Source organism: Clupea harengus, chromosome 11 (genome assembly GCF_900700415.2).
Source record: "Clupea harengus chromosome 11, Ch_v2.0.2, whole genome shotgun sequence".
Lineage (NCBI taxonomy): Eukaryota > Metazoa > Chordata > Actinopteri > Clupeiformes > Clupeidae > Clupea > Clupea harengus.
The window spans coordinates 23,825,429-23,849,776 of NC_045162.1; the positions used below are offsets into that span (position 1 = coordinate 23,825,429).

The 24,348-nt window shown below is 43.6% G+C and overlaps 1 protein-coding gene across 1 annotated transcript in view; it reads left to right on the forward strand.

The window, feature by feature from the left end:
• The window catches only part of nek11 (NIMA-related kinase 11), a 30,921-nt gene extending 6,971 nt beyond the window's left edge, over window positions 1-23,950 (forward strand). The window contains exons 7-13 of the mRNA XM_042709226.1: window positions 1,211-1,330; window positions 3,012-3,105; window positions 3,542-3,674; window positions 8,481-8,656; window positions 12,326-12,386; window positions 16,171-16,261; window positions 23,249-23,950. Of these exons, the coding sequence (XP_042565160.1) occupies window positions 1,211-1,330; window positions 3,012-3,105; window positions 3,542-3,674; window positions 8,481-8,656; window positions 12,326-12,386; window positions 16,171-16,261; window positions 23,249-23,447 (874 nt within the window). The 3' untranslated portion in view covers window positions 23,448-23,950. The remainder of the gene's footprint in view (window positions 1-1,210; window positions 1,331-3,011; window positions 3,106-3,541; window positions 3,675-8,480; window positions 8,657-12,325; window positions 12,387-16,170; window positions 16,262-23,248) is intronic.
• The last annotated feature ends 398 nt before the right edge of the window (window positions 23,951-24,348 follow it).

Below are 24,348 nucleotides of genomic sequence, written 5' to 3' on the forward strand. Positions count from 1 at the left end.
GTCCCTTAGTCATGTCAGTAACTTTAAACACAAGTCCCATTTTTGCTGTTTTGTTTACAGCAGTGATTTTCAGTTTTGAAATGTTGGCCAGTAGTGCATCATTTCTGAATTGGATAGAAAGTTTTCCTTGTCTTGTGGCACCTGATAAAGCTTTGTGTCAGTATTAAACAATGTATTTACCAAGGTCAGGTGAAAGCTGGCTTCTCATAAGAAGATGCCAGAAAATGGGTTGCAGAAAAAGGCTTGCTTATTATTAAAAAGGCACTGCTGTCTGAAGTAACCTTGTTGTGGCCTCGAGACTCATGTGGACACTTTGGAGCATCTGCACCTTTCTCAGCGAGAGGAGAGCTGAGACACGTGGAGCCTGGGCGGTGTGGGGAGGGCAGGGCCTACACTCAGAGGACCTTGGGGGCTTTCTGCTAGAAAGTTTTCTTGACCATTACAAGAATTGCTTGATAAGTCACTGCAGCCTTATGTCTAGACTAGTCTTGGACTATAATCTTGCAAGTAATTTGGCATTCCAAGGGTAGTGCCAAGCGTAGTCAGTCAGGTCTGAGGTGAAAGAGTATAATTCTGAAACAGAAAGTAAAGAGAGACTCTGTGTAGTTCTTGAAAACGGTTCTACGGAAACCATGGTACAGACGGTGGGAAGATATAACAACCTCTCTGAAACGGTCAGTTAACCTTCACAACAAACAGTCTCATCTCGCAGACACCATCCATCTTTTGGAAACCTTTCCTGTAGCAGATACATTTATAGGAGATCCTGCGTATACATGCCTATAACATATTATTTCAGTCAGCATGAAGAAGACACCAGACCCATCATCATGTCGCTTCTCACTGATGTATTACCTAAGGTGACAGATAAAGGCACCCTGGGGATTTCAATCTGTCAGCTGATAGATCATAGAGCTGCCCTTAAGTGACATCTCCAAGGCACATAATGGAGTTCTGTGTTGTATGTTATGTTACAGTCAGCTTGCATCAGTTGCTTTATTCAAATCTGAGGATTTTTATTAGCCTGAAACCAATTAAGGAGCCAATCCAAATGTCACCAGCTTTTCAGTGACATTTTAAAATGGAGGAATTCTAAGACTGGCGTGTTGTTTCAGTGAGCTGAATTTGATGTTCTGGAGCAGAAGCGCATGGCCCCCACTAATCTCTGCTCTCCTCCCCACCCTAACCCCACCAACCTACACCCCCTCAGGCAGAAGAAGGTGCATCTCCAGACGCTTCAGCAGAGGTCTGAAGTGCAGAGGATGACCCCCAGAGAGCGCATGAGGCTCCGCAAGCTCCAGGCAGCCGATGAGAAGGCCAGGAAGCTGAAGTGAGTGAAACTCGCTTTTCTCTTTTTCGCTGCGTTTTTTCTTCTCTCTTTTTCTCTTTCCATCACTCTATCTTGCTCATGTCTCCGTGCACTGAGGAAGAGTTTTTAAGATTTTCCCCATGTAAGGGTGTTTTCCCCTAAGCATCGCTAGTTGTGACAGGAATATTGATGAGTCTCGGGTTTTGGGGAAAGCTGACCCCTGACTCTGGTCAGGGTTCATGTGTGACACCAAGGATGCCTCATTCACCCAACAGAGAAGTATCTTCATAGACAAATGAATTCACTCTATATTATATATATAAATATATATATATATACTATATATATATATATATATATATATATATATATAAATCTACCATAATTGACAATAAGATCTCCTAGCTAACAACTTGGAATAGACTAGTTTACGGCACTTTATTGTGAAAGTGTGTGCCTCATCCCCAAGCCCAGAGGATGGAGGATATTGAAGTAATATTGAGATGTCTAAACTACTAAACTAAAATAAAAGAAACAGGAGGTTATATTGAAGTAATATCGAGATGTCTAAACTACTAAACTAAAATAAAAGAAACAGGAGGTTATATTGAAGTAATATTGAGATGTCTAAACTACTAAACTAAAATAAAAGACACAGGTTATATTGAAGTAATATTGAGATGTCTAAACTACTAAACTAAAATAAAAGACACAGGTTATATTGAAGTAATATCGAGATGTCTAAACTACTAAACTAAAATAAAAGAAACAGGAGGTTATATTGAAGTAATATCGAGATGTCTAAACTACTAAACTAAAATAAAAGAAACAGGAGGTTATATTGAGGAAATATTGAGATGTCTTAACTACTAAACTAAAATACTGAGCATGATTGGTTGAAATCTCTCCTTTAACACCATAGAAGACATTTGGTCCATAAAGAAATCTGAGAAGCAGGATAATTAACCCTAAATCTCACTTTTAATCGCATTGTTGTCTAGGAGACACTAAGGAGATCATTATGAGATATGTTATTAGATTTTCTTTTCTTTTGGGATCAAGTTGGTACCTCAACATGGAACTGAACTGAAATGTTAAAACACGCGTTGTCTTTTTCGAGACATATAGACCAGGAGTGTACCCATTATAGAACAGATCATTTTTCTCAGGCTGTGACTGTCTGTAAAAGGGTTATGCTTCAAGATTGAGAATGTATTTCCTGAACAGATGTGTAAACAGAGATTGGAGAAGAGATGGCTGCAACACTCCGGGATCTGGATCATAAATGTTGTGTGAATTCACTTAAGAAAGCTCTCCTGCACAGTGATCGACCCTCTGGGATGGCATTAGCAAGGTCTGCTGTTTCCGTACACAGCTCATCAGCACGCAATAACAGGCCACAATGTTATTTCCTCTGTGTTTTTTCTCTTTTTTTTCTCTCCATCTCTCCCTCTGTCTTTTCCTCTCTTCCTTTTTTGACCTTTCTCTTCCTCTCCTCCTCCTCTGGTCTGCTGAGGTGACCCTGTGCAAAGTCAAACAACTATTTCCAAGATCTGTGTTTACTGTGCGTGCCACGCATAACAATGGTAAGAGGAGAGCGATAATTCCCTGGCAGCTTTGCTGTATCAGATGGCGGTGAAACGTTTAATGCTATGTTTCTGCTTTCCGCTTCAGCCGCTCCTAATTACCCTCCCCTCCACAGGCAGCTGGCGGAGGAGAAGTATCAGGAGAACTGTCTTCGTATGAGGGAGCTCCGATGGCGCCATTTTCAGACAGTCGCTGTGGATGTGCTCACTGTAAGTTTTCATGATTAATAGGACTTAAGACTTCAAGTGGGAGCCAATTTGCATTGTATTCTTTTCAGATGATTCATAGATAGGATATGACTACTTTTTAACGACGCAACTGATTTTTCTTAGTGCGCTTTGCTACTGGTTAATTAGTTTGGTAGATTCAAAAGAACTTAGTTTTTGTGAAGTTAATTATCCCCTGTGGTCTCATTTGCAGATATTTCTCTAACTGCACTCACCAATTTTAGAGAAAAATGTCTGCTTCATACTGCGACTGCTATCATGTTTGAATCATACTGTGGTGGCAACATGCTGCAGAGAGCATTTGTTCAGATTCATTTGTTCAGATTAGATCATTAGTGTTAACATTAAATTCAATTTAGAGTGATATTTTTTCATAATATCCGTCCATTACATTCTTTATTTATTCCTGCCCCAGCAGGACAGCACAGAGGATAGAGTCATTAGGCCGTGCCAACCAACGCCACCTCCGGATGCCCATTCACTGGGCCCTGCAGCGCAAGCAGGAGATGAGATCTCAGCACAGCTGTGCGGGCCTGAGCCAGTGCAGAGCGGTGAGTAGCGCTTCTCGGCACCTCGTCTCATCCGTACGCTAAAGTGATACGGGGGTCAGATCATGCAAATTGCCACATCAGCAGTGACAGCTGGTGGGAGTTGGGAAGCCGTATCAGGCCTGGGTAATGCGAACACAGGTGGTAATGGTAGGCTTGGGGTTGAGCAGCTCCCCCCTGCATTTCATAACGGTGTTTTGTAATCACACTATTCATAATCATAAGCATCCGAGTGAGGCCAGCCATCAGGGACAGGGGTGGGAGGGGGCGTGGGAGGCGGGGAGCGTGCGAGGCGGATGCTGGGGAGCGCTGATGGGAGCATCAGGTGCTAAGCGGTGCGGCGAGACCTGACGAAATTGACATGGAGCAGCCTTGTTTATTCGCCACTAGTCACTTATCAATGCGCACTGTGTCTGTTTCAGTGAGAAACGAAGGGAAGCGTTGTCTTATACTGGTCACCCCTAATTTAGAGAGAGCTGTATTCAAGAACGGCATTAGGATGAAAGTAAGTGGCGAGACTTCTTGTAATGAAGTTATTTTTTAATGTGCAAAGTAATGGCAACGAGTTGTTTGTTTTCCATGAGAAATCTGTGAAATGATGACACTGAGAGGCGGCTTTTATTCCTCAGAGCATTCACCCAGATAATTGTGTTTACATCACATCCTACATCAACAGCCTTGATGAAAGGGTAATTTGCTGTTTCAGAGAATGGGTCTCTCTCATGCTCCCTCATTTATGTTGTGTTCTATAGTTGTATACATATAATTTACATGAAACCCTCTGTTCACCGTACATCTTAAGTGCCTCGTTGATTGAGTCTCAATCAAATTCTAAAAGTTTTCGAGCGCACTAAAATGTTGTGACAGGAGGATGTACTCAGACTTCGTTCTGTTTCGTGTCCTTTTGGATTGGATTAGGCTGGACACTGACGCATGGACTTCCATATGAAACTAGGACAAGAAGGAAATGTTGTTTCTCTGAGTGATGGATGCCAGGGCAGGCTGGACTATCTCCTCAGGGTACACTGCTGTAGAGGAGGGTCAGTTCTTTCCTGATGATGACCCTGCCTCCCCTTAAACCCCCCCCTGCTCCCGAAGGAGCCTCAGACCTGCAGGCCTTGAAGGACCTCAGGCAGTGTGGTGCCTGACCGAGACAGTGTGGGGAGACAGGAAGTCTATCAAACCTGGATCAGCGTACAGGCCCATCATCAAGTTATTTTCCATCACATGACCTGCATAGAAAGAAAGCAGTTATGATCAAAAGGTGTATGTTGAAATCACACACCCTGGAGGTGGTGCTGTGGGGGTTATTTAATATTAATAGGCCCTTTAAGACAAAGGGCTTGCTTTGAACTTGCTGGGGTTCTGAGAGCTGACGTGCTCTGGTGACTCACCGTCCCTGAGTTCAGTCTTCAGTGGAGAGAATCCTCATTCCTCCAGGCGATGTAATTCACATCAGTGTAAATTTGATGTTTCATGACACAAAAGTGTTAAATCGTTTTTAAGCATCAATAATGAATGTAAGCATCTTAGACTCTCTTTGCACATTATCCTCAGGTGACTTATTCAGTGCATCAGTGGACTCAAACGGTGAAGATGATGAAGGACTGAACAGAGACACTTTGGAGGATGACTTTGTTTTTATATGATTGTCTCTGTTTGATTTCTCAGTACAATCTCATTATGTCTGCTAATTAAAGCTTGGATTGGGTTTATAGGCAGCATCCCATTAGCGTCAAGTCAGGAGATGCTACTTGTATGGACCTAATTAAGGTGTAACTGATTTGGTATGCTAACAAATCTGTGTAATCATTTTGAATGGCCAGGTGTGGAGAAGTTATATGGCTCTGTTAGGGGGGATGGGGGTGGGGGGGTGGGGGTGGTGACACTTCATGTGCCTTGTCTTGCAATGTAAATCATCACTATGCTTCTCTAATCTTCTTTCATGATGTTACACTTTTTTGTGGCTTGTACATTTGCTGAGGCAACTCAAGCCAAATTGCTTTCCAATATGCAATGGATCTTCATTATCCTCATTGTTAGTGCTAGTGCATTTGCTCTAAACAAAATCACGCTGAATGATGCCAAAACACCTCGCAACGCCAGTAATCGAGTTGAGATAATGACAATGAATAGGAGTGGAGTGAATAGCAATGACTACGGTGGTATCGCCGCCATTAGGCAACCTAGAGAGGCACTTCCTCTATTCTGGGCCTTAATCATTTTATGCTTTTAAATTATGCCTTTTTGGATCACCGAATCAGCCATGCTGTGGGCTGAGCAAATGGATGGGATTTGGAGGCCATAGATGCTGTAGTAAATTGCACAATATCTTGCAGGCAGAAGTGTAAAGGTCAGATGTTTTCCTAACATTACTCAGCTTAGACTGAATGGGCCTCAAGGTTTCAGTTGATTGCATACATGACGAAATTCCAGATCGATCAGAACGGTCATCTTCTCAGCTCAGCTCTCGCTCTATGTTTGTATTGACCTTCTTCTTTTTTTGAGATAAGTGAAGTCACTGCAGTTGAATGTTAAATCAGTGTGAGTAACTGTATTCCTTCTTTAAAGACATGAGCTTTTTTTAACTACGCAAAAACAACACTCCGAATCTGTGAGAAAATGCATCCATACATCCTCACAGGGGAAGGGGCGTCAACATGTATGGCTGTGCAGATTCTTTATTTACTCATATGAGGTAGAGACTTCCAGTGAACCCAGTGTGAGAGGGTGAATGCCTAATTAATGAATAAAAACACTCAATACTTGATGGCATAGGTGAGTCCAGTGGGATGGTCCCATCGCTAATTAAAATCAATGGACCTCTTTAGCCAGAGACGAACCGATGTGCTGACTGGCCGCTGTGGTGGCAGAGAACATTAACCTGGGTGGGAGGGCTTGTTACTCAGCATGTTTGTATCTATTTCCTCCTTAAAACCATGTGCCTAAGAGCAGTGTTTCTCAACTGGTGGGGTCACGGAAACATTCTGAATGGGTTGCAGAGTGTAATGACTTTTGTAGAAAATATATAAACATTAGTCTTTGCGGTACTCCAATCAGCAGATGCATAGCCTATTGTATGTCCGAAGTGTCTGCTGGAGTACCCGTGAGTGGGAGAGCTTGACTAATTAGCTGTCTCAGGGATGCCACTGTGGGCTATTTGAATTCATAATTCTGTTAGAAAAGGAAAGTGTTTAGCTAATTACTGTGGATATATTTTTGGGTAAGGATTTTATCTGTGTAGTTTTGTTTGTGGGAAACAAAATATTATTTTAATATTACCGCTATGCGTTACAACTACCTTATCTCTGGTTGGCATCGGTCTGTACGCAGGTATACACACCATGTTTTTTTAACAGAATCATAAAGGACTCAACTTTATAACATTTCCCATCCTGCTCTCCACCAACAAGCCTCATGATCGTGTGGCTGGTGGCTCTGAGACACTGTTATTTACTTAACCGCTGAAGCATGATACATGTAGCTGAAAGAGAACGATAGCATCAATACCTCCACAGCACGTTGGCTCCTGCTAAGCCTTTCATCAGGACACTTTGTGCTCTGGTGAGGGAGGCGGGGAAGAACGCTTGGAGTTTGAGTCAAGTCAGAGAAGAATGGTGTTCAAAAATAGAGATAGAGATCATTACCTAGATTGAGGTTGGTGGCGTAGGGTGATGCCTGACCTCCCTGTCGATTAAGTCTTCACTTATGAAGGGTGCTTCTTTGGTATCAATTAAGATGGGATGTACAGATTGCTGTGTTTTGTGTTTTAGACTTGGAAATGGTGCTTTGATCTAGCAGGTCGTTTGCTATATTGAAATAAAAAAACAGTTTAATTTAAGTTGATCATTAAATCTCTCTTTTTTTAGTCCTCATTTCTCCTTCATAGATTGAAGGGTACTGTTCTAATGGCCATTGTACGGGGTCTGATGAGGATATGACAGGACTGAAACGTGCTCATCACTAATTGGAAAGATGAAGTTCTACCCATTTCCCTTCTTTCACACTCTTTATTTCTGCATCTATCTATCTATCTATCTATCTATCTATCTGTCTGTCTGTCTGTCTGTCTGTCTGTCGGTCTATCTATTTATCTATCTATCTATCTATCACTGTCTTTCTCTTTCTGACAGGCTCTCTCACCCCTTAATATCTGGAAGGCAACCCAGTTTGGTGCTCAGGTGGAGAGACCTAAATGAGAAATTGAAACCGCTCAGGCGAGGAATGGGAGAGTCTCACAACACACACGCTACAGCTGCAAACATTTCCGTCCCTCCATATCACCATCTAAACCCCCCCCCACACACACCCACCACCGCCACCCTCCACCAACTTCTTCTCTCGCTGTGAACTTGGCACTCTCAGCCTTAGGCAAGCTAATAGGATCAGTGGCATGTGACTGTGTAATTGGGAATTTAGATCATCCTGGCAGACTCATTCGCCCCTGTGTACCTGTGTGCTCACGAGGAGGAGGTGGAGGGGTGCGGGGGGCAGGAGTGAAGGCATGAGGCACGGTCCCGCTCAGCACCGCTGCTCTGGTACCCACTCACCCCGTGTCCTTGAGATGGCCCACCGTGTCAGCGCCACTGGCAGACTGCAGGCAGCTCCCATTGGGGGGAGACCCAGTGGGCACAGCAAGGTTTAATGAACATGATGTGACCATGTGGAAAGCAGATGTGCTGTGTGTGTGTGTGTGTGTGCGCGTGTTGGTGTGTGTGTGTGTGTGTGTGTGTGTGTGTGTGTGTGTGTGTGTGTGTGTGTGTGTGTGAGAGAGATTTAAAATGGATGTGTTCGCCTGTCTGTCAACAGGAATCCCAGAGGACCCGCTGACTGCGGAGGCATATTACCATGAGGATGGCTTTGATTCATGTTCTGAGGAAGATGAAGAGGAATATGAGGTGGAGGAGAATGAGGAGGAGAAGGATGAAGATGAATGTGGTGGGGAGAGTGAGGCCTATGACACTTTTTGCCACACCTATGGACAGGTGGGCCATGTCAGATTGTTAGTGAAGCACTGAACTGATCAAAGATCAGTTTGGAGCTGGGGATAAATAGTTTCAGAACGGAATCCTGTTTTCTAAGGATCAAATACTTCCTCATTTTCAGATATTCCAACACATTTGGTTAGGGATTGGTTAAGGATTTCAGAAAGCAGATTAACATCAATATCACTGCCAGATTAACTCAATTGAATATGTATCTGCATGGTTAGCTAAACTTCTAATTCTAATTAAAAGTTATAATTCTCATTAACACATGCATTAATTGTATAAAGCATGAAAGAGCAATTGAATTATAATTCACATTTGCGTAAAATGGTGACCAAACCATTACATCACCCCTTGGCAGCTTTGAGGATGCGCACACTGTCTCTGATTTTAGATGCTGAGTAAGATTCAACATAGTTCATGGAGGTTTTATGGACTGTGTTTTTCCTTTTTATGGAAATATGAAACCTCATCCTTATCTAATTCCTTTACACAGAAATTCAATTTTTCACAAGCACAAAATGTAGTAGTATTAGTCGTAGTGCACCCCAGAAAGTAGGGCCTGAGACATAGTTTGCAGTCAGATAATTACTTTCAAATTCTAGTTAGTTATAGCAGGTTTCTAAGGTTTGAAATCTGTGTGTTTTCAGTAAAGCTTTATTTCTTGTTTTTCTTTGCAGCAGTATAGAAACAGTAGGTTCCACCATTTACAGAACCTTACTTCAAGTCGTTTTCTTTTTCCACTGGGGAACCACATGTCTCACAAGGGATTAACAACGTGGGTGGCCAAGTTCTAAAAGTCATGGAGAGAAAGAAATATAAAATTACGAATGGCCACAGTTCTTTGCCAGAATGGACTTGGCTGAAGGATGCCTCACCGCTGCTTGGGCTCTCAGAGATAACCATGTTTTAGTGACCGCTTCTGGGCCTCTCTGAATGCAGCACGATAACACTGAAACAATAACAAAAATGAGAGCGGGGACAGAGAGAGACAATAAAAATAACACCCTATTGTAGAGAAACAGTAATTTTATATAATAATTTTCAGGCTCAGGCATTATACGTGCACTTAAATATGCTGTGCTCTACAGTATGTTATCAACAGAATGCCCTGACTTCTTATACAACATAAATTATTCATACAGCTTGCATTTATGCCTGACTGGCATTAGCCTTGCGTACCCTTTGAAAGTATGCTCGTAGTTGTCACTCAGCATGGTTGGACTGTGAGATTACCCATTTGTACACTCACACCTATATCTATGGTAATCACATGTGCGTCAATATGGTCACATGCTTGTTATAGATCTCGCATCTGAATTATGTAAATCTTATTTGATATGGGCAGCATTCGATAGATAGATATATAGATGGATACTTTATTAATCCCGAGGGAAATTTAGGTAATTAGTCCATATAATGACATTAGCGTCTTCTGATTGCTGGGATGCTAAGTTTTCTCTATAGGATGGCCAGGGCCCTGTAAGCAGAGAGAGTGAAGACGCTGTAGCCTGAAGCCCCTGGGTTCTGTGCCGTGTGCCGTCCTCCCCAGGGTCCCCCAGTCATCTGCTGGAGTCGACCTTATTGACTCCAATCTAATCTCTGTGCTCTGTACGGACAGGCAGAGTAAGTAAAGCGAGATTAAAACTATTTGTCATTGTTGCGGGCGAAGGCCAGAGACTGGGACAGAAAGGACTTTCCAGACAAAAGCAGAGAAAGATAGAGAGAGTGAGTGAATCAGAGAGAGGGGAAGAGAGTCAGAGAGAGATGGAATAGACTTTTTTTTATCTTTCCATAATTAGGTTGCTCCTTCTGTCCCATCAAGCTAGGCGTATCTCCGGGGAAAACAGGAAGAATTGAATTTTTAATGATTAGGATCTGTAGAACTGTATTTTCAAAAGGCAGCCATTTTGACAGGGTGAAAGCACTTTCCAAACACATGTGAGTGCCATGCGACCGATGGGAAAGCTCAGGGTCTGTCCAGATATAGTTTTACTGCAAGGAATGGCAGCTGTGATGATGATCATGATGATGAAGACTGACCTACACTATAGATCCTGCCCAGATTTGACTTGTAAATGTGATAAAATGTCACATAGGTTGTGCTTCAGCCCCTTTGGGATCATGTGATGGGTGAATGCTTGTCATTTCACCAATGCTGTTGTCAGCTACTTCCGATTGAAATCTCTGGAGATGGGTGCCCTGATTTACAGCAGATGGGGATGCCACAACTCTTCTGGTAGTTGTGGCTTTCTGACAGGTTGATGCTCTTACTGGGAACTGACATTGTGAACCATGTCTTCCATGATGGACCCTCCCCCAGCTTGAGGTTGTTTTCCCCCAATTAATTCACTGTGGTATGGAAACCCTCCATAGGCATAATGCTTGAGTTGGGGTGGTTGATAATGAGCCTCGACCAAAACTGTCTTCAGAAGTGGTTAAATTAGCTCATACTATAACATACTGCTAAAGCCAGTTAAATTAGTTTTCTATTCAGTTTCTTACTATATGTTGTTATGTAAACCAGTGTCAGGATCCTGCTCTGTTTTCCTGTTGTGTTTCTTGATTCCTGACATGTGCTTTTTCCTGTTTGTTTTTGTTGTCATGTGCTTGTTGTGTTTGTCTTGTCCGGCCATGTGTTTCCTGTCTTTGTCCTGAGACTCCGCCCCCACCTGCCCTCTGCCACTTCCTGGTTTTGACCCTCACCTGTTCCCAATCTTTACCCTGTTTGTTTCCCTGATTGGTACCTCCTGTGTCTTGTTAATTCCCCTTGTCTAGTTCCCCCTCTGTTATTTAAGTTCAGTTCTGTTCCAATTAGCTGTGTGCTTTTCTGTATTCCTGCTCTGCCTTGCTTCCTTGCTTTTTGTGTTTTTGTTTGGGTCCCTAAGTTGGGATCTTCAATGTCTCCTGTGTTTTTGGAAAATCTAGTTTTTGCCCGGATCTTCTGTGTGTTTGCCTTTTGGAGTTTTGTGTTAAAACCTTTGGATCGATTGTGTGTTTGCCTTTTGGACTTTTGCGTTAACCTTTTTTGTAAATAAACCTTGAAATGTCCCTGCATCTGGTCTGCGATTGGGTCTCTGCCTTCCGAGTCTTGACAACCAGTCTCTGCAGCAAGTCAATTTGTTCAGCAGAAAATCTACTGGAACCAGTTGATCTTCAACAAAGGATCTCAAGAGAAGGAGCTCATGGTTAGACTACCTCTCCCGTATCACCTCATCTACAACTAAAGATTCCTGTAGTCATTATTGGAAACATGATAAACAGGGTCACATGTAGTGTGGTTTGAAGACTGAAACAGCCTCTGTGTCCTGATTTTACTTGATGTGTTTAGACTGCTACACCTTGACCACTGATTGGGATTTCTTTTTCCTCTTTGAATTAACCCTTCGCTGCTCAGAACCTGTGCCGGACTTAGAGACAACTACAAATCTCAGCTTCCATTTGTCTTTTCCAAGCTGAATATTGTGTGCACTAATGAAGTCGCTCCAAGCCTCTATTGGCCCTGGTTCCAGTCCACTTCTCCAGTGGCTTTAATTATTCACCGTATGTAAATAAGATTCCCAGCCTCGTGAATATGACAGGATCATGTGGCGCTATAGTATCCCACACTGCACTGCTCCAGCAGGGAGTGATGGACTGGGGTCTGACTTCTGTGCTTTTCCCCAGGACGGTGACCTCGAGGCCATGGTGTGGCATATGGAGAATGTCCTCGACAGTGAGCCCAGCGGTAAGTAGTTATACCATCTGATCAATAATGTATGCTACTGATCATCCTGATGCCTGAGGCATGTGTCAGGACACATCATGTATTACTTAACCTTCAAAAAGGAAGAGTAGTTTCATAAACTTGTACATTCATGGACTGGACTGTCAGTGTCGTACAAGACACTGCTTTATTTGATTTCATACTTTTAATATACTTTATATATATATATATATATGAAGAATAATTTTGTACTGTGCTGACAAATCTAGAAAAAGCACGAAAGTTAACATATATTTCCCTGACTCTGGATAAACTATAAAAAGAGCCTTATGTAAACTGTCTTTTATTCCATTCATGAAAGTGAACACATCAAGCAGTGACTCGTTCCACACAGGCAGGGTAGGCGTAAGTGTGTCTGCCAGCGCAGCATAGCGGGGAATAGAGCAGAGTGGGAAGGACTTGTGAGTTCCTTACTGAAGTGATTCCACGGACACTCCGCCCGGTGAGCAGACTCCCCCACCCAGAGGCCACGTCCCAGCTGTCCTTGGTTGTCCCTGAGGAGGAAAAAAACGAGGCTCTCAGCTATCCTCCACTGGTTAAAGAAAGGAGAGAAAAACAGCATACACCTTCTGATATGACTGGCCACTTACACAGGAGGTCTGGACTCTCACCATGTCATCTGTGAAGGTCACCGCCCAGTGTAAATGGAACAGGGGCTACAATTGGCAGAGTAATTGGACCCATTGTGCATCGATTGATTATGTGCTTTGACACATTTCCGCCTTCCAGAGGAACGAGGTATTGATAAGCTTTTTGCATACGTGCATTAATTGTGATGGGTTAGGACTGGCGGGTCTGCTCTTGTAGAACCAGGAAGGCATTTGCATCGATCAGGCCATTAATGAGGAGCTATTTACAGGCGTTAACTGTATCAGGTGTACAACCCTCACCTCCCTATCGACACGGATGTGTTCTCCTCTATTTCTGCCCTGCTCCGTTCATTTTCACCCATGCTACTCTTTAAGGTTTCATGTGATTTGTTTACAAATTGGATTTGTTTGCCTCCATGCATCCTCTTGTCAAGCTTACATTGCCAGGCAGATTGAACACCATGATTGCACCCTGACTTTCCATTTGATGAAGTGGCTTGGTTGCTGTTTGCCTTTCTCTTATTTCCGTGAAGTTTTGTTACTGAATGGGAGAACTGTCATTGCAGGATTTCTTCATTTCTGCTGCCTGCCTCTACCATCATCAGTCACCGTGCACGTTATTTTGACAAATGGGTTTAGGCCTTGTTTATCAAATTTAATTTCCGCCCCCTGGTAAAACCTCAGCTTCAGAAGTCTGTCCACTTCCACCACATGTGAACATCAGTGCAGAATAGTTGACCATCTGCAATAAATATGTACAAGCAATTCGACGAGACTCGATATAGTAGAACAGTATATAAAGTTTGGCTATGGACCATCGGGGGATAAACTCACCTCTCTCCACCAAAGCTCTCTCTCTTCTCTTTTTCATCACAGTAATGTAGGACATACACATTTTATGAATGATGCATACAGTTGCACACATGCACACTTGTTTTTCAGGGCTTTTTCATGAGGAGATGGTGTTGTAAGTGGCATATTTGAGGCACAGTTTTGCATTGAGTATTGGAGTGAAGTAGATTTCTGTGTGTATGCACATGTTTTATGCATACTGGCCTGCCTGCACCCTCGTGTTGTGAACCACGTCTTACGGTACATGATGGGCCTTCCTACAATGAATACACTGTGGTCTCGAAACCCCCCATAGGCATAATGCTTGGCGATGAGGTGATTGGTAATTGGCCTTGACCAAACCTGTCTTCTGAAGTTAAATCAGCTAATATCATAACATGCTGCTGAAAGCCTTTAAATTGTATTTCTTTTGCCTGCAGTTTCTTATGTTCTGTTCATGTAAATCAGTCTCACCAGCAAGCCATTTTGTGCATCACCTACTGGACCCAATAGATCTTCAAAAAAGGATCTCTGAAGTAATATCTTATGGCCAGACTGCCTGCCCCTTATCATCTCATCATCTACAACTAAAGATTCCTGTAGTCATTATTGGAAACATGATGAACAGGCTCACATGTAGTGTGGTTTGAAGACTGAAACAGCCTCTGTGTCCTGATTTTACTTGATGTGTTTAGACTGCTACACCTTGAACACTGATTAGGATTTATTTTTCCTCTTTGAATTAACCCTTCGCTGCTCAGAACCTGTGCCGGACTTAGAGACAACTACAAATCTCAGCTTCCATTTGTCTTTTCCAAGCTGAATATTGTGTGCACTAATGAAGTCGCTCCAAGCCTCTATTGGCCCTGGTTCCAGTCCACTTCTCCAGTGGCTTTAATTATTCACCGTATGTAAATAAGATTCCCAGCCTCGTGAATATGACAGGATCATGTGGCGCTATAGTATCCCACACTGCACTGCTATTGTCCTGCCTGCACCCTTGAGTCTCTCAGCTCACTATGGTGACCGTCTCCAAGCTTTTTGTTCAGTGCACCGGTGAGCAGTGTCTGACATGCACAGTCTGTGATGGGAAATGGTGCCGTAGAATCTCTTTCTTGCACTCTGTTTTTCTCTTACACCTGTCAGACACACACACACACAGACACACACACACACACACACATCCGCTAGTATATTTCCATTATACATGTGCCTATGTTGCATGGATGCATAAGTCATGTAGTTGATGCAAAATATTTGCCAGAGTATTGAATAATAATGTACTGAACATCACACACACACACACACACACACACACACACACACACACACACACACACACACACACACACACACACACAAAGCCAGGGCCTGGCTGACCCAGTGGGCCATAACCCTCATGTCATCCAGGTGAGAGCTGCTGACAGCTCAGGGAGGCTTCTCTCTCTCTCTGCCTTATCGCCTGTGGAGAGGCTTCATGTCATGGCGCTCTTCACAAGGCACAACCCAAACCCTCCTGCTCTCTCTCTCTCTCTCTCTCAGAGAACACTTCATACATGCCGGCAGACCAATTTCAAACTCAGCCAAGGGTTTCTCGTTTTACGTGTTTTCTTATACGATTCATTTTCAGAAGTGAAACTTTGCTGTACCTGGATTTCAAAAGGTTTTGTGCATTGATGTGATTTGAATCCTTATTTACCTGAAATTGAAATCAATATGCAAATCAATGTCCCCATTCCCTTGGCCAAGTTCCTAATGCCATAGGGCCCAGAGGACTTGCTAAGCGCTTTATGGGATCAATATAATATTGACTGTTTAGATTGATTGAACAGGCACTCCTTACACTTTAGTTTTAATAAACTAAGCACTTTATAGACAGCCCCTCACATAGGCCAGGTTTATCCATGGGTTCCACAGCAAAATGACTGAATGAATTTGATCTCCTAACAGTGTGATATAAAGCAGTTTTTTGGGGATGTAAAAGAAGTCCACTGACAGTCTTCACCGTTGCTGAAGTTTGAAGGAATAAATGAAAGTGGTCTGTGCGTGACAGCGGTTTAGTGGCCTCTTCTGAACTCAGGATCCATAAATACACCCTCCCAGACATCCACCAGGACAAGTTATCTCTGTGGACAAGATGTATTTTTAAGCTGTCTCTTTATCGACCTCTGAAGTTGTGTCCATGGCCGTGTATCCGGACGTGTTAGTGTGTATACTGTATGTGTGTGTGTGTGTGTGTGTGTGTGTGTGTGTGTGTGTGTGTGTATATATATGTGGCAGGGGAACAGGATCAACTCTAAGGTTTGCTGTCTGCTGTGTTTCAGGAGTCGGGACAGAAGAAATCCAGTCGGGTTCACGGGGACCCCCCCATATCAACACCACCATGGCGCGGAGCCGGATCCAGCGGATGAGAGAGTGAGCGGGATTTCTTCAATTTCCACCTCGCTGCAAAATATATAAATAAACAAACAAACAAACAAAATAATCCATCATTTAAAGACAAGTGTATTTCCACCCAGCACATTCTGAGAGAGTGAAATAAAAAAAGCATCCATGAATGTAGCTGTGATGGTGATAGTCCACCCAGAGAGAGCACTTGCTGCCTCGGTCACAGCGTTAACATCCCCCAGACATTTTTATTGCAGCTGAAATAACTGTCTTCAGGGCATATTCTTCCCCTCCCCTCCAACTCAGGCGCACTCCCCCCCCCCCCCCCCAGAGATCCTATCTGGCATATTGGCTGCTTGGGGGAGCTGGAGGGAGCTGGAGGGAGCTGGAGGGAGCTGGAGGGCTATGCTCACAGCAGGCCGGGGCCATCAGGCCTCCTACCTGCTGATTTCCTTGGAGACCTGAGTGCACAGTCACCAGGCCATGCAAACCTGTAGATAGATAGATAGATAGATAGATGTAGATAGATACCTGGTCACTTTTTTTTTATCAACTTTTACCAATATCTTGTGCCAAATACTTTTTTAGTATGGAGCCTCTCAGAGACTTGAACCCAGGAATATTGTTATTGACTGACTTCACAATTTTTGACTGACTTTATCTATGTGCGAAATATTTGCATTTTATTTTGTATTACTTTACTTTGCTTGTTCATTGCTTTATATATGGATGGTAACACTCTGTTTTGTCAGTATAGTGCGGTAGAAAGAAGGCAGACCCCCACTCCTCACCGCATCTTTCTGCTCTTCTCAGTCTGTCTATGGCACTCATGTTTGCAAAGGTTGTTTACACAGAAGAGGCCCCCTCAGCGGCCCTCTCTGCTCCTCTCTCTCTCTCTCTCTCCCTTTGTCTCTCTGTGGGGAGAGTAGAGCACTGCACTAATTGACTCTCTGAGACTCATGTTGGGGCATCTGCGACTGTTTGTTGAGTGCATCACATAGCAGGGGGCCGGGAGCCAGGGCAGCTAGAGATGAGATAAATTGAGACAGAGATCAGTCTGTCCTTGTGGCCTCGTAGTCCTTTGGAATCTTAGACTTTCTGAGTTGTTTTTGTAATTAACACAGCAAGCGCAACCTAAAAGTGTCTTGATACTCAGTGCCTCACATCTTTTGAAACTCTGACTATGACAGTGGTTTCTCATACTGAGGTGCCCTCTAAGTGCAGGAGCTCACTCAGCTCCATGAGATCTTAACAGTATGTGGTGAGGCATCATAGCGACTTATGTACAGCATATCAGACCCACAATCACACACACACACACACACACACACACACTCAGACACTGTAATTTACAATGTAATAGAGAGGCATTTCCTGTTTGAGCGGAGAGAAAAACGAGGCCCTGTCATAAGCAGCACAGATTATGTTTCATGACGGGAGAATGAGGAGAGAGAGGGAGAGATATTGGAAAGAGCCGGTGGGGGAGGAGAGAGACATGAGAGGCGAACAGGTAGCAATTTGCAATAGCTGCATTTTTCTCCCCGGCTCTTTTTCCATCTCGAGACTGTGCCGTCCTCTTCTCTTTTGTCCCTGTGGTGTGCGGGCACTTCAGACAGGGAGATGCTGCGCGACAGCATTGTGCGGTTATCCATCACTGTTGCAGCTGACGTGACCTGGATATTGATTTACAAAAACACACAAATGCTGCCGCCTCACTTCGCCAGGGCTTACACCTTGTCCATTTGACACTTGTGTAATTTCACTCTGGTGCTAAGACATGTGGAGGTTTTTATGATGTTTGTTTTTTGTTTTAGTGATCTCCCCCGGGTGGCGGTGATGGAGTGACGGGTAGGTGGCGGCTCAATGGGGCTCGTTTACACGTGTCCTCCCGGTGAGCGGTCTGCTGTGTGAGGGGCCTCATTAGCGGCGTACGCCAAAGACGGCTGAGGGAAAAGACGCTTTACTGAGATGAAACCTCTTTAATCTCGGCGGAGGATGTGATGATGAATGGAGCCGCAGTGGACGACAGGAGAGAGGACGAGGGAGAGACTGAATGAAATGGAGAGAGAGAAAAAGAAACCAGCGGCACATGCAATATAGAAACACAGAGAGAGAGAGAGAGAGAGAAAGAGTGATAAAAGCAATTGAAGTAAAGTAAAAAGAGAGAGAGAGAGAGAGAGAGAGCAACCACCACGGAGAGAGCATACGAGAGACAGGCTGAAGTTACAGTGTGAATCAGGGATGTCACGTCTCCAGAGCCATGGAGAAGAGGGCTGGTGGGGGATTGGACCCAGTGGGGGCGGTGGGGGCTGTGGGGGCTGGTGCGTCAGCCGGCTCTCATTATTCTGGAGTTTCCCCCGGCTGTGTGGAGGGCTGATTACGGCAGAGAGGGTTTGTTTACTGGGCAGGAGGTGGGAGATTTGGCCAGTGTTTACCAAGGAGGAGAGGACCGCTTGATTGCATAGCTCTGATTACCTCCCGTAATCAGCTGTGCATCATGTGCTGATTGTGTGTGTGTTTGTGGTTGTGTATGTTTATTTGCTTTAACCAAAAAAAAGAGTAGAGTCAAAGAAGGGGAAGAGATGCGTGCTGAGAGAGGTGTGTTGATTTAAGAAATGATTATTGAACATAATCACCACTTAACGGTGAACCTGGTCTTCAACACAAAATCCAATATTTGCTGAGGAGTAAGATATGCCCTTCTGTCATGTCCTCTGTAGTAATATACGGTCAGCCCATCAGATTCAGCCTCAGTAAAATGGCTTTATGTTTGATAATGGTTTTCTGGTCCTGATTGACAGGGGAGAGGCTCTTAGGTATTGGTTTTCCATCATGAGTGCAGATGCTAACTAGTGGTGTAAATCATTTAGCTGTCATGTGAAGCTGGTTATTTTTTTCACCTGTAAAATTAATCTCTGCCTGATGAAATTGTTTTTAATCATGTGCTAAGGTGACTGTCATGGCTACTGATGGCTTGGTTATTACACAGGTGGCACTCACACACACCACACACACACACACACACACACACACACTCACTCACACACACATATACACATACACACACACACAGGCAAGCATAATCTGATTGTTTATAAATTACACACTTAGATATACATGACTGTGACCATGCTAGCCCCGAATGATGGTTCATTGCATTACATTTCTTCCTAGATGGCTCGACCCCACCGTTTATCCTCATTAAGATTTAACGATTTTACACAGTGTAGCATTTGGCTGTTGGCTCGTGTTATTTTTCATCATCAGAGATCCTAATTTATGTGTGAATTGATGACTTGTAATAAATCACGTCTGCAGGTCCTGTTGGAAAGGTCACCTGAGCCAGTCTTTCATGAGACCTTACTGTATGCTCCAAAGGAATGACTGCTAAAAAGACACCTTGGTGAAACATGGTCTAGTTTACATTTCTTTTTCTCCTTAGTGGCCACTAAAGGTATTCTATTACAACATTTGTATGACGTGCCATTATAGTTTGCATATTTTTATACAAATGGGGGGGAGTAACTGCCGCTTACACTTACAGGAACCAAACCCACACTGTAGGAAACCACTGATGTTTTTCATTGGAGGACAGGCTTGTCAATCCCCTTTTCCTGAAGTTGACCACAGGAATGAACTATCTGGTCACGTTTTTTTCTCTCATTCCAAATATTATATCTTAAGGGGGTTTGTTCAGCAAAACAAATCATTGCAATTCAACTCAGTTTCCAGCAGTTATGAGGACCATGGCTGATATTTTTGATATATTTTGCTGTTGGCTATATTCAAAAGGAAAGCTATCTACACAAAGCTTTGGCAGTTTGGATATGGATTTAGATATATATTTTAAAATGGCCTGCACATCAATTTTTTTTAATTATTTATTTTTGCCGTGGTGGTAGTTTTTGGGGTAGGATTTGGGGGTCATTTTGACCTGTTCTTGGAATGAAAAACAGCCAATAGATCATGGGCAGAAGAACGATCAGACGTCAGACATGCTGATTGCAAAAGCATCTGAACGGAACAGAGGACACTGGAATGAGTGAGGAACTCCAGAGTCATGGCCAAACTTTGTGACAAACTTTGGTGGACAGAAACTGGTGGTGCAGACAGAAAGGGGAGAAGGAGGCAGCCATTAGCTCACACATAAGTGGGCAGGGTGAGCACAATTGATTTATTCCTCACCCTGAGCCTTCATCCCTTTTCTCTCTCTCCTCTCCACATTTTTCCATTACTGCAGAGGACTGGGCAGTAGACAGGATTAGCAGTTTCCTCCAGTAATGTCTGCCCTAACGTCCCCTCCATACCTTATGCCTCAGGTTCAGAGTTGTGCTTTGATGAAGGTGAATGCTAAACACTGGATGTGCGCGCATGTCTGGTTAAGCTGTGTGAAAGCTGGCGTGTCTGAGGGGCATTTGGTGTAATATTGATGTTTTCATCTCAAGCTTTTGAAGCCTGCTTATGATTCAGTGCAATATGTCTGTGTCAGCAGAGAATGACAATCGCAGGTCATGTGGTTTAGTGCCGCTACAAGCAGCATGCGAGTATCCAAGAACCACTGGAAACAAGATGGTGGGTGTACGTATGTTTGTTATTTGCTGAGTGACTTTGAGTGTATTTGTCCCTTTTATGTGTATGTTTCTGGCATTAGACAACACAACAGGTGAAGGCCAGGGACTTGTGTGTGTGTGTGTGCGTGTGTGTGTGTGTGTCTGCTTGTGTGTACTTTAGAAGTGTTTCACGGTAGGTGTTGTCAGATTAGGTGGGCACCCTTTTAGCTCACTGTGGAAACTGGCAGACTTGAAGCGATGGCTGACAATGACGGATCACACCCAGCTGTGTGAGGAAGACGAGCCTGTCACATCTCCAGCCGGGGACAGATTGACACACACTCTTAATCTGCCAGACCCCGGTGGCCCAGACCTGCATATTAACGCTGAGCATCTCCATGATAGGACAGTGTCACAAAATGCTTATGTCAGCTCAACAGACATCACTGGTGGGGAGGCAACTAAGGAGCAGCTTAAGATGGCAAACTGGAAGGATTCCCTTGAGCTGTTGTCAGTTGTGTGTTGACGGTAAAATGAATCCTTTTGCAGTTCAATTTTGCATTCTTTTAACTGGATCTGTTTTTAATAAATGGATTGACACTGCCATTGGGACATCTGTGTGCAATCTGTGAGTGACAGGTCACACAAGAGCCATTTAGTTCATGTGAAGCTGACTTTGCTCCACTTTTAAACAGCTGTTAAACAGGTCAGCTGACTTCAACACGTGACTTTCATGTGTTTTTAGGATGCAGGCTCTAAACTAATTTCCCCAGTGGGAAAAACATACACTGTATATTCATATTATATTCTTATTTTATCATAATGTTTCTTTTAGTTTAGTGCAGTTTAGGCATGTTACACATGACCTGCAGTCCAAGACCATGAGAGGGCTGTGTTCTGAGCCTGAGGTAGAACACTGTTCCAGCCCAGTGCACCCACCGCAGCACGGAGTTTCCCTTAGCTGATGGGGCTTATGGAGCCAAGCTTTTATCTCTCTGTGGGACCAAACATCCCGGAACTGTTTCAGCAGACTGCAAACTATGTGACTCCACACTGACTAATGCATATCCATCTCATGTTGACAACATGGCTCCTTACCTGCTGTGCTCAAGACCCATCCAGGGGCAGCAAACCCAGTCTGAAATATAACCCCTCATAACCAGGATGGCTCTGCATGCCATCTTATAACTGAGGCCAGAAATCAGGCCTGGCTTGGCTTGGCTTGGCTTCATTCAAGCACACTTGCACTCATTCCCTCCAAAAATGTAATATAATCTGAAGTGGCCAGACAGACATATTGCTCTCAGAGTTCTCCCGCACTCTCACTAGCTCCACTTCACTGAAAAGCCCATTTGGAATCACTTAATGTTTTCTCCCTTCTCAGAGGGCTATAGTCAGTCTATTCCGATTCCCATTGGGCCTGGTTAATACATTTTTGTTCTATCACAGTAATGACTCAGGTACTTTGTCCAGATTGAAAAATATCACCTCAAACAGCCATAATTAGTAGAAATAAGGCAGAAGTGAGGAACCCATCTGAAAAAGGAAGTTTTGAGATGGCAGTTCCTGAAATAATTTACCCAGACATTTGTGTCCTATGCTAACGAGGGAACATGCCACATGTATTATATGGGGAGAATACTATCCTGGGAAGCAGATGAGATTCATAGGAGAGAAGATCAACTAAACAGGATATTAGCTGCTTGAATGAAAATTCCACACACATATACAAAAACAAACTACTTACTGCTTCTTTTCCCGAGGAGAGTGTTTGCTTGTGGATTCTCAGATAGATTGAGTAGGTGAAAAGGTAGTGGGAATTACACTCTGAAGTCTGACAGCCTCACTCCTGTGTTTGTTAAGGCTTCCTCTCATGTTGATCACACCAGTTTAAAGGTCTCCTGTGAATGGAGCCCTTATGAGGGGATCGAGGATGAGTCAGCCCTGACGGTGTCCATGGTGCTGATGTGTCTGCCAGCAACTGCCTGTGTTGTCACCAATGGCAGTAATGCCTGTTTGGCTGTATATTTGTAATTATGTGGAGATCGTGCTTCACAGTTATTGTAGAGTTATGACGAAGCGATGCTGGAAAGTTCGCCTCAAAAGAGACGCAAAGATAGAGATAGGACTCTTTAAGAGTCGCAGTGCTAGAGTGCTTCCTCTCGGTCTGTAACATGTTCCCGTTGAGTATTGAATGTCCAACCCTGCCATTACTGCAGCCATGCACCACCAAGTGTGATTGATCCCATGTAGATAATCGAAGTCAACCGCAGCAAGTCTTTGTTTGTTTGTTTGTTTGTTTGTTTGTTTGTTATCCTGCCCCAAAGGCTCTCTCTAAAATATGTTTTATGTGTCTCCTTACACCTCTCCTGTCAGATTAGAAGGCCTTCTGCCCTGAAAATGAAACAGACGCAGAACTAAACTGAACAATTTCTCTGTTCTCTGTTTGCTCGTGATTCTCCAGGGCAGTGACCGAGAGGCTCGGAGAGGATGTCTTTCAGAGGGTGTACGACTATCTGAGGGAGGCGAGGAGGGGGAAAGAGAGCGAGCCGGATGTCCGAGAGGCTCTGAGCCAGCTGGTGGAGAGACCCAGTGACTGCTTCGAGGTCGACCAACTGCTCTACTATGAGGAGCAGCTCCAGGAGACCCGGAGTGGGAGCTAGATGATGATTTGTGGCCTCAGAGGGAATCCCCTCAAACATGAGCATGTACTCGCGCACGCACACAGACACACACAATGCACATCAAAGGCTTATCATCTTGGGTATCTGACGGTGTTTGTATTACATCTACATTACTGAAAAGAACAAGAAAGAAAAAGTCTGTGTCTAATGGTTGGTGGGGCTTAGGCTTTTTGGAGCATAAGCATCATTCTTTGACTCCCGTCTTGTATATTTCATATTTATGAATGCTTAATATATTGAATCGAATTATGAAGTATCCTTTGGGTCTCCCTTGACTGCAAACATTTTAAGAATTAAAAATGAAGGAATTCGTCAATTTGAAACTTGTTAAGACCTCTTAATCTGTGTGATTTCTATAAGAACATGACTCTTGATTCTGTATCCCCACGTGGCTCAGAGTCCTGATACCTTGTAAATCAACCACTACACGTTAAGTCTTTAATAAAGTCTAATATATATTCATATCAAGGCCTATATTTCAACCACAGATATACTAATAACATTTCCATATGAATTCCGAGCTATGTTCCTTTTCTCTCGTTGTGTCTCTATCACTCTCAGAGTAACTCATATTGAAAAGTGACTTCTGTGAGCAAGACTATTGGCAGCAAAATACTCCACCATTTCTTTCCACCTTTTCATTTGACTTTTCATGCCAAGTGAAAAGATGAAGGGAAGAATAGGTGGTGGTGTTCCTAACCTTGGTGTTTCTAAAGGCATCAGGCAAAGGCAATACTTGAATGCTCTCTCCCCACCTTATCCTCTATCCATGTCATGTTTGTATGTACAGTATTGTGTACATTTAGCACATGTATGCTACCATGCTCACCCTGATACGTGTATGATTTCATCCGCCATGTTCCTAATTGTTTCCCCTCCC